Source organism: Neodiprion fabricii, chromosome 2, assembly GCF_021155785.1.
Source record: "Neodiprion fabricii isolate iyNeoFabr1 chromosome 2, iyNeoFabr1.1, whole genome shotgun sequence".
Taxonomy (NCBI): Eukaryota; Metazoa; Arthropoda; class Insecta; order Hymenoptera; family Diprionidae; genus Neodiprion; species Neodiprion fabricii.
The window spans coordinates 9267614-9291465 of record NC_060240.1 but is presented as its reverse complement, the minus strand read 5'-3'; the positions used below and the strand labels follow the sequence as shown (position 1 = coordinate 9291465).

Genomic DNA, 23852 nt, shown 5'->3' with positions numbered 1-23852 from the left:
CCTTTTCCTAGAATGATCGGTGGTGGGGCAAATTATTATTAAAGAAATCATTTGATGACCGATATAGTCAGCCAGAGTAGGGACTCGAAAGTTTCGAAATAAGGCTTGTGACTTGGATTAAGTGTCGGTAACATGTCGGTAACGAAATCTGTATCCAGAACTGGCATTTCCCATCAACTTCTGTTATGTCAACTTTCGTTAGTTGGATTTCGAGTCATTCAAAAATTTACTATTTGATGACTTGTCCCTCTTCTCCTTTTTTTGGATTAATTCCGTATTCTCTAAAATCTGTATTACTGCGGTATTGACCGTAGTTGTAATACAATTGCTCGAAATCGCGTGAAACGATGTTCAGCGAGCTGGAAATTGGCATATAATTATTCCTACTATAAATTGGCGTTTTATCTGTACACGAGGCAAAGAAATTCCTGTTTTCATTTCTTCTCTCCGTTCTTCCGCTTGTCGTATTGAAAGATACTAAGAACTGCAAAGTTCATTTCCATACATTACTAATTAATCGCATGACCATAAATAATGCTTGTCAAGTGATAAATGTAACAAGGCTGCGTGAACCTTACGCGAAACACCCGCCGTGTTCCGTTGCGTTTTTCTTGTTCTTTTTCCACCCCGCTATTCGACCGCAGGCCATGCGGATAAACACAAGATTAATTTAATCAGCGAGCTGTTTGTTTTATCGTTTACAACTTTTTCATCATATTTGTCATAACAACAATAATAAAGTAAAACAGGTGTACAGTATTATATTATATTACAAGAAATGTAATTCATTTGCTTGTGATTCATTTATATTTTTTCGATGTTCACCATGTATTGTTCCGAACGAAAAACAAAAAAAAAAAAATAAATAAATAAAAAATACGGAAACCCTGTTAAAAATAAAACTACTGTATAGGCAAGTCTCACTTCTTTTTTTTTTCTTTTTTTTTTTTGTTCTCGTCAATGACAAACGAATACCAATTATTCACTCGTTTCGGTGAGACTCAGAGACGCGCGGAACCGCAGCTGCGGAGCGGGGATTAGGGTTTGACAAAAAAAAAGTGAAAATTAATCGGTTAAATTAAACGCTGGCCGTAAAGTAGATATAAAGGTATGTGTTTATTTAGTGAGAGATTGAGGAACTTGACCTTGGAAAATAGCAGGCTGCAAGGTGGTACAGAGTAAATTTACGAGTAATTAACTGCAATTACGGCCATCCCAGTAGCAGCTGCGCTATACGGCGTGCTGGACGAAACAAATCACCTAGGGGATGTAGATGGCCGCGCCCTGATTGGGTTCCGTTGGGAACAATAGACCCTCGGTTTCGGAAGGCTTTATGCCTCGGCGATGGTAGAATTTCTCTTTAAGGGACTCCAAGAACTCTGGGACCTTCTCCTTTGTCGTGAGAACTACTGCGCATCCGCCCCATCTGCAACCGCATTACGGAAGTGTTATATGGTTATTGATAATTAACTTACCGAGAAATCCTCAGAGGTATATGTACAAAATGTGATGTCCGGTGAAACGAATCACGCCGTTACTTTCCCATTGCTAATTATTGGGCAATATTTGATTCTACGTTGAAATGGTTTTTTGATGACCTGCAACGGAATTATCACGCAGGAAGTTTTAAAATACGAGTGATGATATAATCATGAAAGTCAAATCAATGGATAGGATTAAGTATTTACAATATCGAAAAAGAATAGAATAGTTTCATTTCATGTTGTGGAAAATTTTTCTGATAGATTTTGTATTCGAAGAAAATTCCTTTTACGCATTTGTCCAGATGTTAAACAGAATAGAAAAATATGCAACCCGCCGTCACTGAGTAATGATTGTGTAATAGATTCTTGGTGGTGTCTATTCGGTTAGAATCAGAGGTGAGAACACATCGATTATAAACTGTATTACGTGACATCTATGTAACAGAGTTGATTGAAATTTCCATTAATTGAGTAAACGTATAACAGGAAACCCGTCGCGATCGTTACGACGGTTCGTCAACGTGGTTCGCTCATAACGAAACTTCTCTCTATTAATTGTAGAACATTGATTTTCACGAGCGATCGAACCCGTCTCATATATTAGTCACAAAGTTACTTGCAGACGTGGCCTGTAATTAAACTGTTTCAGGTTAACACAATATTTTTACTTTTCCCCATCTTTGGTGATACGAGGCAAGTATTAGTTTTTATCGAAAATCACTTTTTCTAACTTCAATGAATCTTCACGTTTTCGAATCTCTAGAACCCATACAACAGATTTTTGGATTTCGGTTTGTCCGACAAACTCCCGCGATGATCTCGGAAACGACTTGCTGAAAAGATTTGAAACTTATTGTTAGAGTATTTTATAATCGAATGATGGACATGAAAAATTGCTATTAATGAAATCATTTCATGATTTCAGTTTCAGATTTTTCATTCGTCCGTTGTCGAGATCAAAGCAGAAGCTTGTCTGACAGACCGACAGACTCTTACCCCTTTTCGTGGCGACGAAAATTCTTTTTTTTTCCCCCTTTTATTGGAACGAAGTATAAACATTAGTTTATGCCGAAATAAAAATCTTCCTAAAGTATAGTAGTTACGTTTTGGCAATTAGACTGGCTTCATTTCAATATAAATAATAAGACAGTCGTTTACGAAGATCTGTATCTGGTTTTTCCAACTTAAAGAAACGTGCTGTTGTCATTTTTAAGATAATTTAATCGTCTGCACTACGAGTCTTATTTATCCGTATAAAACCGTAGTCACAATTATTTTAAAAAATTTTCCGAAGATACTAAAACGAGTGTCTTTGTCTGACACATGTTACTTGAATAGGAAAAAGTCATTTTCACACTCACATTGTAATTTTGGTCATTTTTTTTCTTATATTCCATGCAAAATCCTGATTTTTGTTTTTAATTCAGAATGATTAGGATATTTTGTGAATCCATAATTGTTTACAATCGTCGTAAATAGAAAGATAGAAAAAAAGGTATAATCGTGAATGTAATTCGTTAGCGGAAAAATTTGATAGTAAACGTATATTAAAAACGCTGGGAATTCATTGATTGACAAAACAAAGATCTCAGAATGCCGATTAAATTAACAATATTCAATGCATAGGTTTAATTTTCACCCTCCTTAGGGGTTCATATAAATAGTACCGAAGGTTGCATCTATTCTCGGTCTAAAATTGTATTCCGTAAAAATAAACATTCACGTAAATCTCATTCAAGAGCATTATCTAAAACAATGTTGATAATTCACCCGGTATTCACCCCATTTTAGGGATTCTTTACAGTTTCAATAAATTTTTCACATCAAATTCGCATTCAGTATCGAAGAACACTCAGGACACGTGTAATTGCACTTCCTTACCAACAACGACTGATTAGCGTGAATGAAGGGGTTAAAAAACTCCTTCGCGGGACATCGGCGTGGTTATGTCGACAAATTATATCGTAAGGGTGACACCACGGACAACCGTATGAGAGAAAAGAAGAGAAGGGGGGATAAAGGGATAAAAGGGGGTCGACTCACCCAGCTCCAGTTAGGCGAGCTCCAAGGGCTCCGCACTCCATCGCATCTTCGACCAGACGATTTAGCTCCGGATGACTACACTCGTACATCTGGTCCAGGCTCACGTGACTTTGGGTCATGAGATGTCCGAGATGACGGAGACGCTCCTTATCGCTTTTCCCATCTCGCTGGTTTATTTCACGAAATTCAATCACCCTCGCTGCCTCTGCGGATGTAATTATTGTTATAACGCGTCGTATCGAGGCCGGAATTTGACACTTGTGTTATTCGGAAAAAAATACCACCCATCCTGACTGTCGGGAAGAGAAAAAGAGAAATTCAACGTTGAGAGATTGAGGATAATATTGATCGACTCATTTGTTTGGAATGTAAATATTTTAATCTTCATCGCGAATAGAAGATGTCTTCACTACAGATGGAATAAAAATGTTGATACAGTTGTTTCGTTTTAATTTGAACGAAACAAAACATTTTATTTCATGTTCGAAACGAGCGGTACGTATATATTTTATCGCTACAACTTATCTGTGAAATATTCGTCGAGTAACGTAATTGGTTAAAAAGACTCGTCTGCTTTTTGCTTTATCTCAACAAGTTACCAGCGAATCAACAGGAGCTGCTTTTAAAAATTTCTAACATTTATGAGGCAGGTACAATTTTTGAAAACGATTTGAAACTTGAAAAAAGGGAGGGTAAAAAGTTACAACGAACGACCGAATTCACTTTATTGTTAGATATGAGATCAGGGAAGATAAATATCGTTGAGCAAGAATTTATCATGGATTGACTCGGATTACGACATTTCAATTTTCGTATCCCATTACATGGTACGGACGTACTACATAATACGTAACTTATGTGTGTTGGAGAGCGCTGACTTGCGTAAGAAAAGTTGTTGTGCAACGCAAAGACGATTTATTGGCTTGCAATGAGTATATAATACACATATCAGATACCTATGTATAATAGAATGGATGGAGTTTTTGGTAAAGTAAGAAATCGATAGAACCTTGGCTGCAGAATTGCGACGAAACGGTTCGTCGCTGTTTCGGTAATATAAAAAGTTATGGCATCGTATAAAAGAGAGAAGAATGGCAACTGCAAGATTGATTGTACAAGCGGTACGTCGTATATTGCGTTATAATTAACGAAGACGAAACACGCAACGTTGAAGAATTAGGGTAGGGATTGTTTTCTCTCTCTCTCTCCCTTTCTATCTCTCAAATAAGGGTGTTCGTATAGAAAATTTGACAGGGTCCATCCTCGACCCAATCTCAGCGTCCTCCGAAATCGCCTCAGTCATTCATTCCACAGTCTGCACTCATTTTTTCAATCATATTTTTTTTATCGAACTTGCGTAAATCCGCCAAAACTTTTCCTCACACGGCGAATGTGGAATCGGGTATATTCACCTTGGAACACGTGCAAAGCTCGCTGTCTCAGTTTGAAGGCTTGCGAATTCTTGAAACTCTTCGTCAGTGAAACTTTTTTCAAGTATTCGAGCGTTGTTTCGAGGGTACTGCATATCTGTCCGGGATAATGTTAAAATCATCCATTAAATTCACCGTTGAAGGATTGCCTTAATTTAATAATTACGCCATTTTTTGGCGATATATAAACGCGTATTAAAACAGCAATAAGCTTAATTTTTAAAGATTTCTTTGCCGAGAGGCAGACGAGATGCAAAATAAAGGATCGTTACTTCTGACATCCTGATCATTGTGTTGCAATTTGTGAATCGATACTGCCATTTTTTTAAATATTTTATACCTCTTCGATACTGTAAGAATCTTGGTCCAATTCCCGTTCAACTATGCCCGCCATTTCGTTCAGATTTTTGTTGAGCTTCGCTTGAACGTCGACCAATTTCTTCACTTCGTCCCATTTCAGCCCGTTTCTTTTCGCTATTATCTGCGATAGAGCCAAACTCATGTATTTAACTGCAAATTTATACTTTCGTTCGTCTGCGATGTAATTATATGAAATTTCTTCTGCAAGAATTGTCGGAATTTAAGCTTCGAGTTTCCCAATTCGGAATTCTGTTGCGTTTTAATTATTTACGGAGGGCTATAATGGAATGTGAGTGAAAAAGGAGGACAGTGATTAAACAAAGTCTAGCACTGTCATCCGCCGGAAATATTTTGCGAAGGACAATTTTGGCGTGACAGATGACGTTTTTTCACGCGATCAATACACGTACAATAAGAAAAGGTTACAACGAGATATTAATTTTACAGAGCAAGGAACAAGCATATCAGTAAAGAGACACAAGGGTTCAATTTGAAAGTTGAAAAACGTTTCAAAATCACCGGATCCTGTAATTGTCATAGTCAAGACAAGTGATTCTGAAAAGTTACTCGTTTGCGAATCATGTATTGGTTTACTTTTATGCGAAAATTGGTATTAATTGTTCCTAGAAAATAAAAATTAATTAAATCACCGATGCGATGTTTGGCAAAGTTATAAAACTAGGTATTATTCAAATTTTTGGAAAATCGAACGAAAGCGAAAACGCGAATTTGATGAAATGAAAAACGTCGAATTATTAAAAATTTTAAGATTTTAGGATTGAAAATATACGTGCCATTGAATTCTTTATCAAACAAGACTTTTTACAGTAATTTTCGATGAACTTAGCGCAGCGAGGACAAAATTGATGTTTACTATTATATATTCACTTTGAAATTTAACACTCAATTATTTGCCAAAATACTCTCCACTGTCCACCGAGTTCAACTTTCTGCAATCTGAAGTTGAAAAAGTCGACTATGTGCATAAAAAAAAATAAATAAATAAATAAACAATGTATGCGAAGAAAGCAAAGAAACCAAAAATAATCAGTTCACATTTTATGTTTTCTCGATTCAGCAAAAATTAAAGCAAATACGTCGGATCGAAAGCTACGTCAGTATATTTTATAATCAAAAAAAATAGTGAAATTTATTTTTTAACAAAAAAGTAAAAAGTACGACTTAATTATTCAACGTTTCTCTGCTTCATATTATTACTATAATTATTATTATTATTATTATTACTATTATTATTATACCCATATAAAAATCGGAGTTTTTATTTTACGCAAAGACCCAATTGTCGGTATAAAAACAATCTCGTTTGTGGTTATTATGATTTTATGGTAAATCGTAATAAATAAATATGATAAAATTATGGGGGAATGGGGGAATAATATTGGAGGGTGAATTCGTTACCTGGGCAGCGATTCGGCACTCCGCCACCCTGAGGTTATAGTCGGAGGTCGACGCCTTGTTGTGACGCGCCAGGGAATGAGCTATTACGAATACGGCGCTTCTGGGTAAGGTTACGTCGAAAGCTCGAAGGGGATCGAACTCAATGAGCTTCGCACAGCCTGAAACAACCCGTTTGAACACCTCTCGTTAAATTAGACCCATTGTCAGAGAATTTACCGAGAACGGATAATGGATATACGAGATCGAAACAATCCGGTCTATTTCCGCAATCGAACAACGGTCTGCCGGTGATATTCCTGGCTTGGGAAATAACTGGCAATTAATTAGCAACACATTTAGCCAACATCCTATTTCAGGTACAAACTCCACTCGGCGAAAATCCCTTTCCGGTGTTACGTCTGTGGCGGTTGTCTATTCCCGAGCGGTAAAGAATTGATCGTTTCAGCTTCGCTTTTACGCTCTAGAATAACCGGAGGTTAGGATAAGGGTGAAATAAATATAGGTAGTAGAATGGTTGAAAAAAAATCAACCATTTGTTTTTTTAAATCCCCTATGAAATATTATACTTTGGGGCGGGCGAGGAAAGGGGGAGGGGGGGGGGGGGGGGGGAAGATGCCTGTCAAAAGCTGAGCTCTTGATGTTAGTATTTTACAGATCGTTCATCGCGGATTTCTTTTTTCCATTTAAATAGCATAGGAATTTTTTTTTTTTTTTTTTTTTTTATCATAGAATTTCTCAACTCACAAACAAATTTTAATGCAATTTGAAATTGTTTTTTTTTCCAAAATATGGAATGGAAAATTATAAACTACAATGTTTGAAAAGGAATTTACCGTTAAAAGTAGAAATGATTTCAGTGAGGTTATTTATCATTGAAAACAGAGCTTTACAAATTAAAAATTGCTAACTGACTTCCCTCCTCATCGAAAATCGGAAACTATGGAATTTTTAAGAAAAAATTATGACAGGCATCTTTTTTATTCCTCCAAAAGTATTTCAGAGGGGATTAAAAAAAAAAAAATTCTAACAGGTAGGTTTAGAATATCAATTATATGCACTGAGAAAAATTTCATTTGTTGTAGTAACTATAAAAATTCAGTGAAACAGGTATCGTTACAAAAACTGTTTGAATATTGTTGAAATTACGAAAAACGAGGTACGCGTAACTATTTTGCGCTATTGTCGATCCTTTTTTGGTAATTGCAACGCAAAGTCAGTTAGCTTAGTTTACTCTACTTTTTTAGTTAAACAAGGCTTTAACGTCAATTTATCGTTGTACAAGCATTAAATTTCCGCAACAGTTGCAAGAAAATATAGCAACAGCGATCGTAATGAGAAAGAATAGCAACGGATGCTAGACTTTCCGGTAACAGCTAGAAAACTAATTTTCATTTCGTACCTAGAACTATATCATTCGATCGTGGTAAAAAATGAAAACAGTCAAGGACTGAGCGGTAATCGGAACTAAAAATTTCTCTCATTGTGGTTATTGTGAGGTACTTAAGGTAGTACCGTGACATGTAAAGGACACCAATAGTCAATGGCTATTGTTTTCTTTCTCACTCACTAGTGCTGTCTTTCTTTACCGACTATCGCTCACTTACTTCCACTCACGTGAATCATCGCAAGTCACCAACTTTAAAAGTTATTTACAAAAAAATGAATACCGCTTGTTTATGTTTTTTTTTTAAAAATCACTTGTTATATCCTGAATTAATAATTCTCAGTTTTTGAAAACAATCCTAAGAAAAATATGGCTGTTATTAAATAAAATGCTCACTCTAACTACGGTCGGGATAGGGAATACATGTTAAATGTACGACTTTCGATTGCTAATATTTCAAAATTTAGTACCGCAAGGACTATTAAAAAAAATTCTTACGTATAAAGCACACTTAAAATTATGTGTATTCAAAAATCGAAAGATATTATAAGAAAAGTGATTTATCACGGTACTACCTTAATGGAACAGTAGAAATCAAGTGTGCAGTTCGGGAGGTAAGGAGTCTAAAATGTGAGATTGTTGAGAGTTGGGAGGGGGAGGATGTTGGTTGATCAAAAGCGATAGCGAAAAGCGTGATGCTGGATGGATATAGTAGGGCAGAATTGAGACTATGGGCGTGACGTAAGAAATGTGAGAGTAGGAAGTAGTAATAGCCGGGTGGTGGTACGCCGGACGTAACAACAGTTCGAAACAGGTCGCTGAACGCTGGTATAGTTCGTTGTTGGCCCGTCCAACTTCTGCACGATGTGCATTTTGACACGCACGCGACTATTGTTTCGCATTGTTCGCATTTCATTGCTGAGGTTTTTATTTATAGCGAATTTTTGCTGTAAATCTTCTGCATGCTTTTAACTTTGTAAAATAGCGCTTAGTCGGACGAATTCTTACCGAATTTCCTTTTTATATTCCGGTGATATTTACAAGACCGTGTTGGATGTTTTTTTTTTTTTTTTCTCTTTCGACAACACGTTGACATTTACAGTCCTTAATTTTCACCAAAATTTTTGCGAAATTATCCAGGCTGCTGAAGTTTCACGAGTCGCGGGTCTGAGAAATGTTACGATTGAAACGTATCTGAATGTCGAAAAAGAAAATTGAAACACAATTTGGGAGAATTACTCTTTTCGAATGAGAATTATGCGGAGTTTTGGAAAGAATTGCAAAAATGAAGATCTCGCGAAGAACGAGATTACAAGGAAATCAAGAAGAAAAAATAATACAACTAACACAGAATTTTAAAAAGTCTAAAGAATTTTCGAATACGGAATTTCGTTTTTTAAAATTACGCACATACGCCGGCAATTATCTTTGGAAAGAATTTTTTTTCGACAATAACTGATTCGGACAACTTTTTTGCAACAAAAAATTTTCACTCGATACGAGTTTTTTGTTCCTGTCTGTTCGCACATTGACCCAAACTACTTCTGACTCTTTCAACTCGCATACTGTATGTTTTACGCTTGAAAGGCGCAGTAAATCATAATGCATCGATGATGTTTTCAACCGTCGGCGGTTCAAGATTACCAATAACGAAAAACACGATATTCACCTTCCTGGCCGAGAAAAGCGATTGCCTGGTCCATTCCACCGCCCTGAGTTCCAATGTATCGTTCAGCCCTTGCGCTGATTGTTCCCATGTCTTCTTTCGACCGGATACACTGCAATTTGAAATCTGTTTAAAGCCTCGTCGAAACATGCGATGCGTGTACGTATCAACTTTCTGAAACGAAAAGCTTCTACGGGATCAAAGAGTTAAGGTTGATCAGTTTTCTAGTAACATGACATATTTCTGGAATTATGAACATGTAATTAAACCAGTTTTGGGCATCACGAAATACTTTCTGTAATTGACCGCATTCTAATTACAAACTATTTTTCCAATTTGTAAAGAATTACTCTTTTTACTTTTGTAATTTGTGATCGAACGTAGAAACGATATTGCTTACTTTTGTCATTTATAATTGGGCGAAATAGCGATACCAATTACTTTTGTAATTTTGTAATTGGGCGAAAAAACGATGCTAATTACATTTGTAATTGGGCGAAGAAACTATACTAATTGCTTTTGTAATTTGTAATCAGAATAAAACAGAATACCAATTACAATTGTAATTTGTAATTTGAGGAAGAGAAAATGCTGATCACGAATGCACCATTGCGAGCATTTACTCGCTTGCTTGAAGTGAGCGAGAGTCGAGGATAGAAAAATAAAAAAGAGAAACAGCGCGTTGTTGTCAACAAAATCTAATTAATCATAAAGTTTTCTGCCCGCGTAACTATAACAGATCTAGGTTTATATTCATATCGACTCTATCCTATGGGTATAAATTTTCCCAAGCTATTGCTTTCCGTATTTCTGCCGATAATTAATCTATGCATTGGCACGCCCATGTATTGCATACCTACGCACGTTTATATAGTATAACCTGGAGCATTCTACGTGAATTAAACCTGTCTCTGACTCTCACTGGGTAAATTTAATTTTAATGAAAGTTCGACTCCAAACTCCTTGATTTGACTTGCGAATATATTCTTAACAATACATCTTTTATGAAGCAGTAAACATTATCGTCAAATTCAAAAAAAACCTTTCTGCTCGTTTGATAAGATGACGTATCGATCAATAATGCCTAGGTTTGGGGTCTTTTACTATTTATCATGATTCGACGAACACAAACCACATTTCAAAAAATCAATCAAATTGTTCCGAAAATTAATAAAAATCATTTGGTCGATAATATAGTAAGTAATAAGTAATAATTTTGTTCAAGTTGTATGAAGTTTTCCAGAGCGTATTTAAGTAAGTCAAACTGTTAAATAACATACGAATCACACGGTGAAAAGCTTTTCTCTCACTGCAGTTTAGTAAAAGCGAGTCGCTCATTGCTTAAATAGCTCTCGGATACGAGTCACACATGCGACTCATGCATGACATGAACCAGGCAACGCATGTTGCAAATTTTCGCGGACAAAGCAGCTGGGGTTGAGTATATTTTTTGCTCTAGTTTTTTTTCACTCTGTCTTACGATAAGAAAAATAACCGGGGTGTGAGTTGTGCCCGTGGAACAAAAAGCTGCTTGGAAAAAAAAAAAGAAAAAAAAAAAAGAAAAGAAAAGAAAAACGTTAATTAAAATAGCTTTTTACTTCATTGTTGATACATAATTAATAGCCTTTATTTTTAGAAGTTGGTATGTATATTATTTATATGCCGCTACAGGCGTGGCGAGTGATGCGTTAAAAAATTACGAAACGGATGTATGAGTGAAAGGTTTTTGCCCGTCTGCAAGTTGCCCCTGAGTGAAAATCAATGTTTTACAATTAGTAAAAACATGATTAATGCGGGTAGAAAATTCAAAATAATACGAAAACAAAAAATAAATAAATAAATAAATAAATAAATAAATAAAACAACAGAAAACACACACGCACGTGTATAAAAACTTTTTACACGGATAAAACTTTACAAAATCATTTAGTGTAACCGAGTTGGCAATTTTGTGTGACATAAATTGTCCGGGACGCATTTTCATATAGAAACAGCAGATGAATGATCGTAACAATTTAAAATATATGTATCATGCATTCGTGACTGCTTTTTGAGTAAAAAAGAACTCCTATCGAGTTATTCGTTACCATTCGGTATCGTTTAATTTATATTTATGTCGTTGATCCGTGGCAAGTGAAAACAGCAATGGGTTAAACTTCCGTGATACTGGGGTAGTTTTAAAGTGGATTAGTTGCGGGCATCAAACAAAGGAACAAGTTTTGGAACTGCGGTATAATGATCTCGTTTTAGGAGTGCGAAGGGACGGAAGGCTGAGCTCGACGCGAATCTCGTGAACACTAAACTCGCCAAATTTAGGCACAAACTTTACCCGAGTTTTAATATATAATACACGGAGAGGATTTCCTGCGGCGAAATGTCCGTTTTGTTTATACTTAATTTATGTCTCACTTGAGTGGAAGAAATTCTAACCGACGTTTTATTCGCGATGTTTATTGCAATAGTTTTATCCACCCAGAAATTTTTCCAACATTTTTCCGTCGCTTTATTGTGTTTTAGAAAAATTACGCTGTCAGTCTTACACAGAATAATGTGTGAGACGTGGACTTTATATCGTGTTGAAGTAAAAATACAAAGTGTTATTAGAAATTATGAAATTCCGGAAAATTTACCGACTCGTAATTTGCATGAATTGAAATAAATTTATACGACACGAATTCTGAACAGACGGATAAAAATTCTCGTCAACTCAAATTACTGTATAAATATTTGTCGGAAAGGGGAGGGGTAAAAAAAAAAAAAAAAAAACAGGAAAGTGAGGATGGATGAAAAAACACTTTTGGTCATAATAAGAAAACAAATATTGTTTTCAATAAAATAATAGTAATGGAAGTGTATTGTAGGTATTAAGTAAATGTCAGTTTATTAAAAAAACAAAAAAAAAAAAATTCACTTGCAAAATGCTCGAATCGAAACGTCTGATGAAAAATTTCCATGGAACATTATTTAAACGTAATTTTGGACCAATGAAAGATGAAAAAATGTTCGGCTGTTGATTGTGTTGTAAATTTTTCGAGGGATTCGTTGCGTGTCGGAAAGTTTTAGCCTCGCTACTGTATCAGCAGCGCCCCGCTTGATGTTCTTAAATCCTAATACGAGTTTCCGATGGCTTTTGATGAGAAGTTGTAGATGCCGGAGGGCTCCGCAACTTCGATTGAGGGGTTGAGCAAAGAATAAATAAAAAAAACAAAAAAAAAAAAAGAAACTTTCCGACCAAATTGGAAGTTGACGAGGCGAGAGGCGTTCGGTTTCGCAGCTCTGCTACAGACTTTCAGATCGTATCCAACCCCAATTGACCCCGAACCGCTACGGGAATTTATTTCCCTCCCTCTCACTCTCTCTCTCGCTCTCTCTCTCTCTCTCTCTCTCTCTCTCTTCCTTTTTCTACTTCTCACCCCCTCAGCTGCGCACACTTTGTCGCCATATAATTTCATTTTCTATTTTCCTCCTTTCTCCATCCCTTTCTTCGCTTTCTTTCAGAATTTCTCTCCGTTATACATCGAACGTATAAATGGAAGAAATTCCTACAGCTTTTACACCATACCGTAGATTACTCATATTTTTGTCGGATGAAAAAATTTCGACGCAATGTATAATAAAATACAAATATTAATTCTACAATTCTCAAAAACTCGTCGTTGAAATTAATCTGTGCATGAGAAATATCGCTGGATGAAAATCAGTTATCGTTATTGAAACGTTCGAATATTGTGATGCTTTGTCACGTATTTCCCGATGATTGAAAAATTAATCTGTCCCTTCAGTTGACTCGATTTTTCCAGCGAAATAAGTTTGTGTCAAGGGAGTTGGATGGCCTTTTTCAAACATTATTTTTTACGGCACGAATAACGATAGACACTTGATTGTTTTTTTTTAACTTGAAGCGTTCATTTATCAACTTTATTCACATTTGAGAAAAAGTCATTCAGCTGTAGTAATCAAAAAAAAGTTATTTGTACATTATTGAACATTGTACATAAAATCTCGAAAACTGCTCCAACTGTTTGGATGAAAATTTGAACTAAGGCAGACAGTGAGATTCCCTGCAGCGTGTTGGGTGCGGAATTTCGGAGAAAATCTTGAAAAATAAAAAAAAACTTATAAAAATAAAAAAAACTTTGCCGAATTCTGAAAGTGAAAGAGGGTTTCAAGTTTTATTTTTTCAAAACCTGCTTGAATCAAGGTAATCAAGGACTGTCCGTTGTACGAGTTAATGAGAAAAATAAATGACAGCTTACCTCGCTGAGATGCATGGTTCCGAGTACTGCGGCTGAAACGAGAGCACTGGAACTGGAAAGTCCGGAACTCGGTGGAACGTTTCCCCAAACAGCTGCAAGCATCCCGTTCGGTTGACGTCCCTCGGGAATCTCGTCCAGGGCACCCTTCACACCGCATAGGAAATAGTTTTGCCACGCGGGACTTCCGTCGAAAGAACTGGTCCTAGGATCAGGCAGATTTGTCTAGTCAGTGACGATGCATCGTGAATATGGTTAAAGCTTCTTCTTTATACAGTTGTAATATAGGTATATTCGGTGGAACGACGATTGGGTTCTTTTCGATAATCGGATAAAGAGACGCAGTGCTTGTTCGTCAAGATTAAAATACAAACACTGGGCAAAATGAATGGCATTCAAATCCGCGCCATGGAATTAAGGTGGGGAAAAAAAGTGTCCAATGCCCCTGTTCCAGACGAAATTCCGATCAACTGTTTATCTCTACTTTACACAGCAAAAAAGGATATTACAATGAAAATCGCTTATAATTATGCTTCAACGTACGTTTATTCGCAAATTAAAATTTCCCGGAATTAGAGTGGTTATTATACCTAACAAAGTGATTTAATAAAGCGGAAATTTTTTCACCCTTGATGCCAAGCGAATCTGAGAATTAAAATTTTATAATATCGTTATCGGCGGCTTTGTTTGTCGGCAGAAGAATATGCTTTTCAGGATTCATCTTTTGTTTAACCAAAGCGAAAACAAGAGTCCAACACCGAACCGTTCTTGAAAAAATTGTAAATCAATTCAGGAATCCTAAATCGAACGGGTGAAAAAAAAAAATAAAAAATACGCAAAAATAATACGGGGTGTACAGTTTCGTGTATTTGATATCGAGTCCAAATCTGAGTTGGTATCAACGTTTAATTATAAAACAGCAGAGAGCGAGATGGTTAGAGAGTTCGTACGCTTTTTTGAATTTGAAATTCCCTGACTTTTCCAGTAACCATCCAAAAAATATGCCGCTAAATAATGACAACTTTTTTTACACGTTAATATACCAATACCTTCAATATTAATTCAATAATTAAAACTGTTTTGTACTGACTTTCATATCCAAGAATAATATTTACTCACCTTCAATATTACCTACTAACTAACTTACTGTCTAACTATCAATTTACAAACAGTAGCCTGCAATTTTCCGTAAGGAAATAACGAAAGAAGGTTTGTTATTAACTAATATATGCTACGAAACAAAATTTTGAGTTCAAATTTTTTTTTTTTTTTTTTTTTTTTTCTCAAGATCGATAATACTTTTTATAAGAACGAGTTTGTTTCTTCGACAGACTCGAAATTCCAGTCTTATTTGCGAGACTCCCTGATTTTTCTCTGCTGTAAGAAATTCCCTGAGCTTTCCCGGTTTTCCATATTTTACCTGTGCGTACGAACCCTGGGTACGGATATATCGGAGGTGAGAAAGTTGGCGTTGATACACCTGTTTCTGGTAACGACCCGCCACGGGCGGGCAAAGCAATTTCGTCCTATTACTCGTATCACCCAGGACAAGGCGACGGGATGATCTGAACCGAGACTTCATTACTTCCGTTTCCCCGTATCTACTCGTCTTCTCCAACCACTTTCGCAAGCTTCCGTGTCCCGCGACATGAAGACATTCCGTCGAAAAGGTAGACGATTTCGAATCAAAATTGATCCAAGTACGTACATAAAAGTATCCGACTAACAATAAGACTGCATACGATGAGAAAAATTTTATTCGTTACAGTAACTAGAATAATTCAGTAAAACAGGTATCGTTAAAAAGACTGTCTGAATATTGTTGAAATTACGAAAAACGAGGTACGCCTAACCATTTTCCGCTATCGTCGATACTTTTTTGTTAATTGCAACACAAAATTAGTTTGTTCGGCTTTAACGTCAATTTATCGTTGCGCAAGCATTAAATTTTTGCAACGGTTGCAAGAAAATATAGCAACAGTGATCGTAACGAGAAAGAACAGTAACGGATACTAGACTTTCCGGTAACAGCTAGAAAACTAACTTTCATTTTCCACCTAGAACTATATTTTTCGATTGTGGTAAAAATTGAAAATAGTCAAGGACTGAGCGGTAATCGGAACTAAAAATTTCTCTCAGTGTAGGGCATAAACACCGTCGACCCTCCATTTATACTTTGTAAGACAGAGAACATGGCGCTGGTGAGAAGTGAAGAGTAACGAGGATCGGACTACCCTGCATTCTGCGTTCGGATTCGTATTTTTCGAATATCAATTTATATACGTTTTGGCTCGGCTTGATTTTGCCCCAGCGACTCGAGAAATGACACTATCGTTTATCAAACTCCGCGCGATGATCCAACCGAGATATAATTTTCTTCTACGGTTATTAATGGACGGTCCTCGTAGCGAAATTTTTTGCCACCTTTCTAGGCTCTAACTTCGACGACGGGACTTGACAGTCGGGAGCTTTTCGCCTACCTCGATATTACGGCGAAAAGCTTCGCGGCGATGTCTGTAGGTACATCGCTTACAAATAGAACCGCGTTACGATATCGGTTCGTTGATTAATTGTTTGTGCTTGGGTGTATAGTCGAAACCGAGACTCAGTAGTGCATAAATTGTATCCTCAGGAGGATTCTACTGTGAACCTCGGAAATTGACTCTAATAAGGATTCCACAGCCGTTATTCGGTCGAGAGAAAGGATCGGGTGAATCGGAGCGTCGCTCCTTTGTCTAGGGACGGGGTTAAAGTTCCCAATTTGAAAAGTTCCGAAATCGTCTAATTCCGAATGATTTGAAACTTGAAGTAAAGAAGTCGAAATTTGAAGAAACGACAAGATTTCGAGTGGTCGGAAAGCCGATGGCTCAAAGTTCCGAAAATTCAATTTGCGATAGAGCAAAGTTCCGAAAAGTAAAGCCCCGATAGAGCAAGATTCCAAAAAATAAAGTTTCGGTAGAGTAAAATTTCGAAAATTAAAATATGCTTAACAGCGCAGTTTATTCGACGAGTGGTTACGACAAATCAGAAAAACCGAAATCAGAATGAACTGGATTCCGAAAATAAAAATACTTAAAATCCGAAACAAGGAAAAATAAAAATAAAATGTTATGACAATTTCACCGAGCCAGAAATTCACGGAACTGAAAATCTTGGATCATTCAGAATTTCGATGATTCAGATTTTTTAATCTTCTCATTCTCGCACTATCAGAAGTTTGACTTGTCGGAATTTTTACCTTTCTGAACTTTGCGCTTTCGGAACTCTGAGCGTCGGGTTTCGGACCATTCGAAACTTTGATGTTTCGTCAAAGTTTAATTTCTTCGTTTAATTGTCGCGACAAAAATTCGGAATCTAGCGCTTTCGGAACTTTTTAAATTCGGAATTTGAACTCCGCCCCCTTTGTGCAGCAGCCTCGAGTTGATACGATGAAACGCTTTCAACATCTTGACGTGTTTCTTCGGATGACAAATAGGTAGATAACCGTCGTAAAACTAGCCTTCTAGGTTGAGGCGAAGAAATGCTTAAAAACCTCAGTCCGTATCGTCTATGATATGTCTATGCCACAGGGATTTGCGAACGGTTCGGTAAGATTGGTATCTTTGATCGGACATTTGTCGGGTGATTTTCTGTCAACAAGCTCGGATTCTCGCCTGACGAGGGTGCTCCGAAAGACCGATGCTTCTTTTCTTTCCGAAAGAGTAAGGGAGAGGAAAAAAGACGGAGCAAGAAAAAAATTGACATAGACAAAGGATGGAGGGCTTACTCACCGGATGTGACCGAAATCGCACTCGAAATCCGAGTATTTCGCCTCCAGATTTGTCAACCGCAGCATTCCGTCCTCCGTCGAGGAGACCGCCACCAATACGTCCTGTCTAATGGCCATTGGACACACCGCGTAACCGCAGTAGTCGATGTGTTCCCCGATCAGGTTCACCCTGCGGCAAGTTATCGTCATTTTATGTCAAAGTGGAACGGATATTTTATCCTTACACGCACAACTGCGTCGTGGTCCAAGATCTGAGTTCAGTGTTTGAAATTAAATTGCCCGATTATTAAAGTACGAATGCATGTTTTTAATATCTTTGTATCTGAATTATGAACATTGGAAATTAACAAGCGAAATTCTTCTATTCGGAAGAAAAAATCGTCCGTTATGGCATTTATTTTATTTATTAAAATTTTCACCAGCAATTCATACAAGTCAAAGTCATCCGTATTCTCACTTATTTTAAGAGTTCTGGTCCTGGATTTGCAATGAGATTTCAAAAATTGATTTGATATGTGAACATTGAATATTTGGTATAGTTTATAACCTAAGGGTTTTTGCGTCGACTCGTTTAACAATATGTAAACAAACCGAATCTGAATTCAACATGTTAATAATCTTAAATTTCTAACATCTTTATAGTTGTAAAAATTCTAAAGCAGCGATTTCAGACATTTTTACATCCATTTTTATACAGTCCAGACAAAGTTGCAGAGCAGATTACTTCGATTGAAATTTTGTTTCGTCGTTTCCAACTTATTCGTTCAATGTTACATTTCAAATTAAAGTAACTCCTGTAACAACCATTAGGATCACTTTTACCGTTCGGAAATACCCGATGGAGGGTGGTTAAGTGCTAATGGTCAATCTCTATTTCATCCCTAATTTCAAGGGATAATGGGGTGCGGTGGATTAATTCTGAGGGCCGATTCCAGACTTCTGACGGTCCCCACATTTTGCCATCGTGGTTTTCGATATCCGCTGATGGGCGATTATTACGAAGCTTAAATTTGTCACGAGCGATTTGAAATACAGTTATTCGGCACAACTACTCCGAGAATTGCCCGCGGCTGGGATTTATGAAAATTGGCAATTTTCAGCATGCGCACGGGTATTCGGAAGCAGCACAGCGATCCAGGTATTCGCTCCTGCAGCGCGGTTTGCCAAATCAACCAGAACGTGATTTGCAATTTTCCAATTTAAAGTACAACCGCGGTGCTGATAGAAATAAAAATTATGAGGTGTAGAATCCCTGGACTTTTCTGCACATCACTTTTCTGAATCATAAAACTTTTCTCTGAACTGTGACAATTTCACGCTGAAAAATCGCTTTCGTTATTTCAGTTCGGTTTACTTGTTCCGGAGTTTTATACACAAGAGAGGTGAAAAATTTTGTTTACGAACTTAGTTTATCAATAGAATCGTATAACGGTAGGTACTGAATGCGCACGTAGCGATGCTTCTTGAATTGAGGGCAGTAATGGAATGCGCGAACGATTTCCCGAATGGTCCCATACCTTTCCCAAATGGGTCCGTAATCATTGCTTGTATATATATACATATATACACACACATGCACACACGAAAGCCATTCCAATCGTTCAAAATGACGCGGGTTACCGAAACTGCTCATATGTCACCGATTCGCGGGTAATATTTTCTCGAGATGAATGCAGACGGTCTCAACTTTACGGCAAACGTTACCGAAACGATCTTGCGTAAACCAGAGTCCTTGGTGGATTATAGATATATGCGCAAGGTACACTTTTCCGCAAAGATTCTGAGACGGGTAAGTTTTTGAACAAGTTCGTTATGTTGGCAACGCGGAATCAACCCGCAGCGCCACCGCCGACCGACAGCGAAACTGGCTCAATCTTTCTGAACGTAACGTAACTTATGACGACCTCACTGAAAATGTTGATGTGTTGAATCATAAAATTTTATGAACGAATTCAACGTGTGATTTTTTCACACGATTTGTTATGTAAATTTGATGAAATATTTAAGAAATAACTTAATAAATTACAAAAGCACGAATTGTCATATATGCTAGATCAAAAATCATATAGTGTACTTTTTTTATTTACAATATTATAGCGTAATTTATTACATTATTTTTCATGTGAATTTGATGGAATCTTATACAAGAAATCACCAGATCAAAAATACACTATATGATTTTTGATCTAGTATATCTGTTGATTTGTGCTTTTGTAATTTATCATGTGATTTCTTATATATTTCATCGAATTTCACTCATTCTCAACTTATATGATTTAACAGGTGAACATTTTCGGTAGGGGGTGGTCATGGATTATGTTGTGTTTGGAAAGATTGAGCCTGTTTCGCAGACGGCCGTTGGCGGCGATGCTGGTGGATTCCGCGTTGCCAACGTAACCGACTTGTCCGAAAAATTGTCCGTCTTAGAATCGCTGCGGGAAAGTGTACGCACAGCGTGCGCTTCGATCGATGTAATTGGTTACAAAACAAATGATTCGGCCTGCCGCGGTGATATACGATCGTGTTTGTGTCATTTGGTTTAGTAGGGCGAAGACTAACCTTCCGGGAACTCTGACGAAGAATGAAGGCTCCCGGTGAAATCGGGCGCTAAAGTGATTACCGATGGTGCTGAGCCTGGCCGCATCTCGGCTCTCCTTCGCAGCCACTATCGATACACCGACGCCTCCTTTGTCCCTCTTCCTTGATTCATCACCATTCCTCTCCTTTGACATGTCTGGAAGCCACAACATGATAATTACAGTGTTATACCGTGGATACCCTGATTGATAGCCGCTGCGTACTTTTCACTTATCGGTATATCCTCATCTCGGGGGGTTCGTCACTTAAAGCGAAATAAGTTTATTAGGTTCGTTTGATCTTTCAACTGATGAGTCGGGTTGAATGAAAAATTCAATATAACCCCGGAATTCATATCTTCAGCCATATACATCGAGTCGATATTTTTTAGTCGGTAAAATTAATCCAACTTATGAGCTAATGAGTAACAATGCATTATTAAAAATTGTGATGAAATTTTCAAGGAAATCACATCAAGTATAATGAGAATCGTGACAAGTCGATGAGATAATTTGAAAAAATTTCGGAAATTGTTGTCGATGTTACGAAACCTTCGAAATATCGTTTGACGACATTCTGATGGGCTGAGAGGATCAACTTCTTCGACTGTTGTGGAATGAGTTTCTGATTAGATTTACTCGCAAATGAACTCCCTAAAATTCATCGAAAATTATTCCTGAAACTATATTACATTAATCAATGAAAGTTTGTATTTTATTCCAGCTTTGGCATCATCTTCACCGAAGATGTAAGCTAAATGCACCGTAAAATACGCATTCGACCATCCTTACATTGAGATAAATTTCATTTGTTACAGTAACTAGAAAAATTCAGTAAAAGAGATATCGTTAAAAAATCTGTTTGAATATTGTTGGAATGACGAATGACTCTCTTGCCCAGCTGCACGGTGAAACCCAAGAAAGTCATATTCCAGTTTAATTTGCAGCTAGGGGGAGGCAGAGAGGCGGGGCAACGACTACTGCAGGACACTGGATGTGCCTGATGCTTGTCTAGCAGGACTCGGCGCCGCTCCTGACGGCGGGAAAGCATCAATCCTCTCCCCGGTCAACTCCGAGACCAAGCTTGCGCGAGCTCGTTAGCTATTCGGTCGATTATACAACGTCTAGTCGAGCCAAAAGACGACAAGATAAGGTCGAATCGCCCCGGAGCTTCGGGACTCCTGATCTAAGCTTTTCGCTCCTTTTATCCGTTGACATGGTGCAAAAAAGGAAAAGCTTTCTTTCTTTTATTTTTAAATTTAATTTAATTGCTTACATAAATACGCGTATTCAGACAGGAAGAGTTGAATGACTTCGATCATTCCATTCATCCGTTACGATACCTTTTCCTATATTTACCAAGTTTACGATCGTTAAATTTCATACCTTGCTCTCGAGTCTGGAAATCCAATACCGGACGATCGTATAGTCTCGACGCATAGTTGCACATCGGTTTGATTGTCAACCGAGCGATTACGATTTCTATCGTTTATGGGTGAATGTTTATTATCCTTCTTTTATCGAAGAGAATAAAATGCTCATGCACGACCAAAGTTGTACAGCATGCTGTAGACTAGGGAATGTTCAAGTGGATTGAAACTTTTGGTGACGTCGTTCCGGGTAATTTTAATATTATCACGTTACACTCGACGGGCAGACTCGTGATGACGGTCACGAGTATTCGCAGTGACAGGGAAACAGAGACAAAGATTTTGAACGCGAAATTGAATTACATTATTTACACACGGCTATCGACGGATATTAAATTCTTCGATGCAAATTCAACTTTGGTGTCATATTTCCGAGATAGTATCGGATGTTGGAAATAAAAATAACGCGATGCTTCATTCACAGCATGATGAGAAAATAATTACAATTGTAACTTTCACTTTATTTTTCTTTTGCCGGATTCGTATAATCATAAATTACGTGGAACAATTTCGTTTTTTACTGTGCAACTGTAGTAATATCACTAAAAACAGTTTCTTGGAACGCGATATCGCAGCGATCGTAACTGTAATAAAACATTGATACATGTACATACATATATACGTACATATACATATATATATATATACGTTCTCTTGGTAAACTGGCAGCATTCTATATGTATATACACGAGTGTGTGCTTGTGTGTAGTTAACTCGCCGAGATATTTCGCCGCGTATGCACGTTATATACGCGATAAGACACATCGTTGAATTCGCATTCTTCGAATAACGCTGGCGAGTGTAAGGATAGCGAATACAATAAAAAAATGAAATAAAGGAATGAAATTTACTGGTACTCTGCAGATCACAAAATAATAACTATGTCATATATAAGTCTGCATCAATAGTATGACAAATTACAAAAAAAGAGTTAGGCGGTTGAAACTTGATGCTTTGATACATCGTCAAAGGGTCCTCGTAACATTTACAGCGGAGTTTTAAAGAAAATTCCAAGTAGATAATAGCTCCATGAATTATACGTACATTGTTCTATACGGCAGTTAAATTTTCAGAACATTGTACTCCTCAGAAGTGGATAACAAAAAAAATAAAAAAAAATTACCCTGTCGATTTGAGTGCTGCTTTCCTCGGCTTCTTGGGGGAACGAAGTATGGATTATACTACACATATGTACGGCGGGTTAGGAATACGAAAAAAGAAGAAAAAAAAAAAATAGTTACTATTCGAATTCGATTTCGTTAAAACGAGGATTTTACTTTGTTCGTTAAACAATTTTTATATCCTAAAGTCCGTTACGCAGCTTATTATCTCGGAACGCGTTCGCCGATTTTTTGCCTCCCCCCCCCCCCCCCCTCCCTCCGTGAAGCAGATATTTCATGAGCTAATTTTCTAATCGAGGTATAATTCTTCAGTATATATACCCGAAGGCATATTATTTTTTTTACCAACGAGCGTACTTTCACGTTGCTCTTTTTTTCCACACATGTATTTTCTTTTCGTCTCCTTTTTCTGTTGTTTTCATTTTAAGGCTGCTGCACGTCTCTGGATAATTAGAGGTTGTGCAAATATTCTGTCTGCGGCTTGTATGCATAATATGGACGTGTTAATGTACGTACAAACGCATATATGCATCTGCGATGTGTACGTACAGTCGTCGATGAATTCGGGACGTTGCGTCACGCTTTATAACTCTCGTTACATATGGAAATCAACGCTGAATTTGTGTAATTGTCATTGCGAAGCGACAAGAGTCAAGAGTAACTATATAGGGTGGTTCATTAGGCTGATCTTGAAGGAGCAGCCTACAAATTTCTCACTCGAATGCGTTTTACGCTCAGAAAATATAAACGACGCGATGTAAAAGGAAATTGTTTTTTTTTCCACTTTGGTGATCCAAGTAACTCATAAAAAAAAAACAATTTTTATCCGTATGACAAGTTGTAAAATCGAGTGAATTTCAATTATAACATGAATTATTGTATCCTATACTCATCGATACTCTGTTTGTATTCACTTG

General features: G+C 37.2%; 1 protein-coding gene across 4 annotated transcripts in view; it reads right to left on the bottom strand.

Moving 5' to 3' along the window:
• Positions 1 to 669: 669 nt before the first annotated feature.
• Positions 670 to 23852, bottom strand: part of LOC124175423 (N-acetylgalactosamine kinase) — a 73833-nt gene continuing 50650 nt past the window's right edge. For 2 of the 4 annotated variants that reach the window (XM_046555664.1, XM_046555663.1), the window contains exons 2-10: positions 20368 to 20542; positions 17810 to 17977; positions 14043 to 14244; positions 9790 to 9898; positions 6737 to 6894; positions 5298 to 5438; positions 4940 to 5054; positions 3528 to 3732; positions 670 to 1426 (exon numbers count right to left, since the gene is read on the bottom strand). In XM_046555664.1, coding sequence (XP_046411620.1) covers positions 1261 to 1426; positions 3528 to 3732; positions 4940 to 5054; positions 5298 to 5438; positions 6737 to 6894; positions 9790 to 9898; positions 14043 to 14244; positions 17810 to 17977; positions 20368 to 20540 — 1437 coding nt within the window. In that variant the 5' untranslated portion in view covers positions 20541 to 20542 and the 3' untranslated portion in view covers positions 670 to 1260. Of the gene's footprint in view, positions 1427 to 3527; positions 3733 to 4939; positions 5055 to 5297; positions 5439 to 6736; positions 6895 to 9789; positions 9899 to 14042; positions 14245 to 17809; positions 17978 to 20367; positions 20543 to 21770; positions 21975 to 22126; positions 22146 to 23852 lie in introns of those variants that run through there. The other 2 variants (XM_046555665.1, XM_046555661.1) reach the window with 2 other exon arrangements.